The 7,241-nt window shown below is 40.0% G+C and overlaps 1 protein-coding gene across 1 annotated transcript in view; it reads right to left on the reverse strand.

Annotated features, from left to right (window-relative positions):
• Nucleotides 1–1,206: 1,206 nt before the first annotated feature.
• LOC128859080 (probable basic-leucine zipper transcription factor Q) overlaps nucleotides 1,207–7,241 on the reverse strand; it is a 6,688-nt gene continuing 653 nt past the window's right edge. Inside the window, exons 2-4 of the mRNA XM_054095825.1 lie at nucleotides 2,035–2,155; nucleotides 1,309–1,449; nucleotides 1,207–1,261 (exon numbers count right to left, since the gene is read on the reverse strand). Of these exons, the coding sequence (XP_053951800.1) occupies nucleotides 1,207–1,261; nucleotides 1,309–1,449; nucleotides 2,035–2,155 (317 nt within the window). The remainder of the gene's footprint in view (nucleotides 1,262–1,308; nucleotides 1,450–2,034; nucleotides 2,156–7,241) is intronic.

Here is a 7,241-nt window from a genome sequence, read left to right on the forward strand (position 1 = left end):
TAAAGTGTCAAACACTTTTGATTTCTGGTAAACGGTTTTAACGAATCTGACGAAATTTTAAAATTTATGACTGCAAAATCAATAAAATAACATTTTTTTAATGTGCTCATAACGTACCTGTCCTGCTGTACGGGGTAAGAACCTGAACGGTAAAAGCATCCGATGAGGCGACCCTTGGAGGATTCGAGACAAATATAGATTTATGAATCTATGTGCGCTGGCTATGTAGAATATGGCAGACTATGGAACGATGAGCTTTATGAGCAGCTCCACTGACTAGGTCATGTCGTAGAAATAGGCCTCAAAGTACTCGATGTGGTACCTGTTGGTGTTAACAGAGGAAGACAAATATCTCCTTTGATAATGTGGAGAAGAACTTGGTTGTAATTCTTGTGTTTAACTGCACCCGGTTAGCCGGCAGAGAAACGATAGGCGCGCTTTATGGAACTCAGTAAAAAGTGTTACCCCACCAATCAAGAAGAAGAAAAATAAGAAGAACAAGAATAAGAAGAATAATAAGAACAAAAACACGAAGAAGAAGAAGCAAAAATAATAATAAGAAGAAATGCACAAGAAGAGGAAGAAGGAAAAGAAAAATAAGAAAAATAATAAATCAATAAGAAGAAGAAGAAAAAAGATAAATGAACAAGAAGAATAGGAATAATAATAAGAAGAAGAAAAAAAAAAATAAATGAATAAGAAGAAGAAACATAATAAGAAGAAGAAGGAGCAGAAGAGGAGGAAGTATTGATTCCTATTAATTTAAGGCATTCCCTCCGAAAGCAGAAAAGTCTCGCACAAAGCTTGATTGCAATTCTACCAAATATCTTATTCCAGCAAGCTTGAGGGAATATGTAATATTATTTTCCACTTACCCGAAATAACCAAATCGCTAATATTCGAAAATTAAATTTATGCAAATCTGTATTGTGATCTCCTGAGCTACTCATCCATTCACTGTATCTTTCCACCAAAATCTAATCTTTTCACTAAACTGACTGACTAACGCCTAGCCACCATAACTGCCACTGAGTCAGTTAATCTGTGACATTCAATGCCAATAGCATCATCACCAAAGATGATCAGCGGAAAAATTGCGCCAAAATGCTGCTGCCTATTTGCTGCCAAGAGTGGCAAGGGGTAGGGCCTTTAGCATGAAATCGATGTCCGCAACAAATGTAATCTCTCAGAATCGCAAACGATAAGCTACGCTTTGTAATTAGAAACACAACCGTAGGTGATGGATGTGGCTGCGGCCTCCCTATAAAATCACAAAAAACAAAAAATCTTAATAAAAGAAAAATTGGCCTGGCATTGAGCAAAACTTGACCCTGCGCTAATTTGCATCCGACGCGATCGCTGACCAAACGCCTGCCTTGCTGCTGCTCCTCCTGCTTCGCCTGCTGCTGCTGCTGCTCTTGCTGGTTGTTGTGACGGCTGATGTTGCAGCTGTTGATTGTTTGCGGTTCGTGTTAAGGCTTACAACAACAACAGTAACAATAACTATAACAACAGCTACAACTAGCAGCAAGCAGTCTGCACAGCAGCAGTGGCAGGCAACACCATTGCATCGAATATTTGCAACGCTTCAGTTAAACGACCACAACACGCCCAGAAGCTTTTTCCGATTTGGCTTTTTATTTGCTTGACTTTGGTTTGGTGTGCTCGGCTAGCCATTCAGGCATTTAGCGTGCCAAGCAACAACACGTTTGACCTCTGACAATGAACTTCAGCTGTTGTTGCTCTGTTTGTATTGATTTGTATTCAAGCAGCAGCTCCTATTGTGGCTGCCACTGCTGTTGATATTGCTGCTGTAATTCGAAAATTCGAAAATCGGTGTTTAAGCATTTTTAATGCTTTTTATTATCATTTTTGCTCTATTGTTATTTTTTACTAAGAATTTTTCGCTATACCTAAACATTTTTTGTTTTTCAGTTACTCAAATCTAAGAAGAGAGATTTGCAGCTGAGCTGTTTACATACATACAAACATATGCAGGTAGTTGTTGGTGTTTGTGTTGTGAATAATTTTCACCAACTGTTCATCGTTGGGAATTCAATGACATTGTCTTTTATTGCGGCATTGTGGCATCTGTGTATCTGCGTTGCATGCTGCTCTTGCTGCTGTAGCTGATGCGTGTCGTGTTGCTGATAATCTATCGCACAAAAGGTAGCAAAATTTTTTGGGGAAAAATAATATTTTGAATATAGTATTTTATACACATAGATATACAATACAACTTGTTAAGGTAATATTAAAACCAATGCTTTGAGAGACTATCATCTGTTTGGATTGCTTAAATTCAAAAGATTGGAAAGTTTTTTATTATTACATATATCAAAATTAGATTTAAAAAAAAATTGTGTTCTAAGATAACATTTTTTCTGGTTGATCTTTGCAATATTAAACATTTATTCTAAACCAAAACTGTGTTTATAACTTTACTAAAATAAAACGACTTTTGTCTTGGTACTTTCAATAAACCTAAATGGAGTTTTTGTTTAATTTTTGTTTGGCTATTGCCTCACTTGAACGCAGTAGTCTACGTAATAGATGCACCGAATTCGACAATATTGTCACTGATAGGTGAATTAATTTTCCGAGCAAAATATAGACCACTTTCCGCTTTGAAAATAATATCCTCTAATACCCCATTTACGGCAAAAATGTCAAACATTTACGTATAGAGTGTTTTTTTTAAGAGCTTGGGAACATGAAATGATAATACAAAAGAGAAATATTGACATTTATTTTTGGAATATTACATCTGGCATATGATCACCGCAGCTACGAGTTGCATAGTCCAAGTTTCGACTACTTTTTCCAATAAATCTGAATAATAAATTTAAATGAGCCCAATCAGTAAATATGCGACGCAAACGATGGTTTTTTTTTGTCGAGACAACTAGGAAGTGAAGCACTCAGACACAATAAGTTCATTGTAGTGCACTCGGTTTCCCTTTTAATTTTATTTTAATCTACCCAACCTCCGAAGAAATCTGAGTAGATCTTGTGGTGCCAAGGTGCCAAGCTGGTCGCTTCTTAACACATCAGTGCCAAAGACCTCAAGCCTGATTCGAGCGAAGGCCGGGCAGACACACAGGAAGTGGTCCGCCGTCTCATCCTCCTCTTTACAAGCTGGGCAGAGCACACTGCCTGAGATGCCCACCTTTTCCATGTGCTTCGTTCACAGAAAGTGGCCCGATATCAGTCCAACCAGCTGTCTGCACTCCCTTCTGCTTAATGACAGGAGTATTTGCGACAGTCGGTCGGACATGACAGGTAATATCAGTTTAGTCCATCTGCAGCCTCTCTCAGCCTGCCAAGCTCGCTTGTGGGTTGTAGAAACCTATTTGCTAACCGTGGCTTTGATGGCTGCAGAAGGGAGTGGCAGAACGGGCTCCGGGCCAAGGAAGTTGGCCTCAGAACTCATCTTAACTAAGGACTCAGACGTCTCGTTACCCACGATACCCACGTGTACCGGGACCTATGTTAGCATCAGGCCATTATGTCTACCGAGATGGTTCACCCTGGATTTACAGTACTCGACTACCCCTGATGTGGTTGAGGGGCTGTCGCTGTAGGCACATATAGATCTGCCTCTCCATCTGTTTTCCACAACAAAGTTCATCGCTTCTTGAACATCATACACCTCCGATTGAAACACAGATGCATGCATTCCAAGAGCAAGGTGCAGTTTTGTCCCGCTGGATTCCACGTATACCCCAGAGCCGGAGCCGTGCTCGGTCCTGGAACCATCCGTGAAAATGAGAAAACAGTGTATCACCACAATTTCAGAGTTTGACCACAATTGAGTCTCTAGCACCCCGACACCGTATCTCTTTTCAAGTACGACTTTTGATGGCATGGAGGCAAGGGGCTAGAGAGAATCCTTGGATGGAAGTCGATGCCTTCTCTGTTTTCCAATGGCGGACAGGGGCCGTACAAGTTGGTAGGACCGTAAGACACACATTTGCCACTCTTTAGCGCCATCGGATCATTACTGTTTGCCTGGCGTCGCAAACGGCCAGAAATGTGAGCAAACAATTCTTGGATTTTGCATAATGATAACGCGCCATCGCACCGAGCCCAAATAGTGCTGGGTTTTTTGACCAAACACCAAGTAAATACCATCGTGCATGCACCGTATTCACCTGATATGGCCCCGTGCGACTTCTTCTTGTTTCTCAAGTTAAAGTTACCATTTCGTGGAAGGAGATTTCAATCGATAGAGGAGGTCAAAGAGAATGCGACGAAGGAGCTGAAGGCCATCCCTTCGTCGGTCTGCCAGGGGTGCATGGAGGACTGAGTTAAGCGTTGGCACATGAGTGGTGCTTCAGACGGGTCATATTTTGAAGGAAATAAAATAAATTTGCCTGACGTTTAACTCTGTTTTGTTTTATTTAAACATTCCCGGCACTTTCTGTTCGGAGGGTATGTGTAACGCGCTCTTTTTAAGTAAACCATTCCCGATATTTTTTTGATAGAAATATATAACGAAAACCACTTAAATTCAAGTTTCAAATTTTGTGAAAAAATAAAAAAATAACTAGATAGAAAAAACTCACCAAAATGGCATTGCTAAAATTATATGTTCAATAGGAATGATAATACTTAGTGATAAAAGCTTATATTTTCGTCAGTGAAGGGCGTAAATTTAAAAATAACGAACAAAATGTTTGATCCGCATCAAGAAAAAACATCACATTCTCAAGATTTTCGCTTTTGAAAAATGACGCATTGCGAAAAACAGAGCGGCCCTCTTTGCCATAAACCATTACAATTTTTGCTCTGTTGTACAGCGTAAGAAGTTTTGTAAATGCAACCCTGTAAAATAAATGTAAAAATATAAGTGTAGATGGCTAGCTATTCCGGAGTTACCTTCACTCATTTCTTTCTCAGCATTTACTAAGCGAGCACCAATTGTTGTTAACTGAATTGACTTCCAAATTCAATATTCTTATATATGTACATAAATATTCCCATAGTCTACAGTAGATACCGGTTAACGCAAATTATGCGACTTAATCGTATAATAGTGAAATAACCGTTGTGTTGTTGGACACACTTGCGATATTCCCACACCTGACAACTACTAATCAATTCTCCGTTGTTGTTGTAATATTTTTACAACTGTTGCCGCTGCGGTAGTTGCAATAGTTGTAGTTATTGCTGTTGTAGTTGTGCACTGCGCACTTTCTTACAACTTTTTTGCGGTTTCTCTCGATGCTGCCGTTGCTGCTGCTTCTTTACTTTCGTACAAAACATTTATTGTGCTTGTAATGGTGCTTGTTACGGCAATTATTGTTGTTTTTGCTGTTGCTTGTTTTATAATTGTAATAGTTGTTGTACCGGCGCACATTTAACATCCACACAAGATTGATAATTTCAATTGCCGCTGCACATCAATTCCATGACGATATTCATAGCTCTAGTGACAAGCCTCAGCGCGGCGACCCCGAGAACACACACTACTTGGCGTATAAGTGCACTTGCACTAACATATATATACATATAATATATATATATATATCCTTGTGGTATATTAATATATACGAGTGCCAGTATTTGTCGAAGCTTACAAAACAGTAAACATATTCCTGCAAGGCTAAATATAAATGAAGAAAAATAGTTTAAAGTGATTGCCGCGCAGAGTTCATTCTTTGTTTTTGTTTTTTTGCTTGTCGGTAAGGGTAAAATTCTAAGTGTAACGATTACAAGCGCATTGACGCCGATTAAAAAGTTTGTTTTGACCGGCAGACGAAGACGTCAATATGCACAGTGGGTGTGAATTGGAAAATGTGAATGCATATTCGCAGCTCTCTCAATAGACTTTAGGTGTAGCTGGATTGGGCTGAGCGTATGTGCCTTTCTTTCGATCGTACAACGCCGAGATGTTTACTCCTTCTTCTCACCATGGGATCGCATTCGAGAAAAAGGTGTTGGAGTTTCCGAGAAATTGTCGCAGAAGTGACAATATAGTGTCACAGGCCCTTTACTATTTGTCTCCTTCATTAAAGATATTTCTTCCTATTTTTCCAAGTGTAATTTTCTTCAATAAGCGGATGATCTGAAAATCTATTATGAAATTAAATGCCCTGAATATTTATCCATTGATCCATTCTCCAGCGTGAGTTGAATAACTTTTTTTTAACGAGCCTTGGTCAGTGTGGGACTTTAACGCCACTAAGAGCACCTCAAGTCTGACGGCTCATCCTACATGGATACCGTTGTGGTAATTATGTCTGGAGGCCGTCGTGAGCAATAAGCTCAATCCTCAGTTACATTCGTCTGCTGTTCGGCTTGCTGCATTTTATCAATGCGACAGTTGTTGTGGCTGCCGCGTTCGTTTCGCATCATCCGACGATAATTTGTGTTGCAAAAGTTTGCACCGCCCCCTACTTTTCATTCGGCTGGAGCATTTGCGGGACTAGGTTATTGGGCGTCAGAAAGACACCAGTTGTTCTTGCTAGGTCATCACATTTCTTAACGAACCGTCTGCAATAAAAAGCCACATGTTCGACCGTCTCTTCTTCGTCTAAGCATTCGTGACAATAAGGACTACCAGCTAAGTCTAGGCGATTCAGATATTTGTGGAGGCATCCGTATCCTCTCAATAGCTGCGTTAGAAAGAAATCAACGTTTCCGTGTTTTCGACAGATCCGCTCGTTAATCAGTCGGATCAACCTATGCGTCCACCGGCCTTTTGATGACTGGTCCCATTTTCATTGCCATTCAGCTATCGAGGTAGAACGTTCTGCTTGTTTGAGTTCCTCTGTTGGCTTGATACCTTGCGAGCAGTACAACCTCTTCTGTAAATTTGCCCGGATGCTTATGTTTTGCTAGTTATGATGCTGATTGCATCGTCCAACACCGTTTTATAGGCGGTCCTCAACGTACTTGTTCTACTGACCTGCTGTACTTCTTTTAAATGACACTTTTTCGCTCCAGCCCAGATTGAAGAGGTGTACAGCATTATATAGTCCGTCCCAGTGGAAAGAATTTTTCTCCTGACGCCCCGTGGTCCTCCTATGTTCGGTAACATGCCCATAAGCGCGTTGTTAACCTTTAAGAATGGCATCAATTTATTGGGTTTGGGAATAAGATTCCGCCCTTTCTTAGCCAAAGTTATGAATTATTTAAGCAATTAGTTGATATTATGTGAAGCATGTGCAAGCTACAATTTTACTTCATCTTTCAGGTAGCATATGAATTCCTCTGACGAAAAATTCGAGTTCTTA

Source organism: Anastrepha ludens, chromosome 2 (assembly GCF_028408465.1).
Source record: "Anastrepha ludens isolate Willacy chromosome 2, idAnaLude1.1, whole genome shotgun sequence".
Taxonomy (NCBI): Eukaryota; Metazoa; Arthropoda; class Insecta; order Diptera; family Tephritidae; genus Anastrepha; species Anastrepha ludens.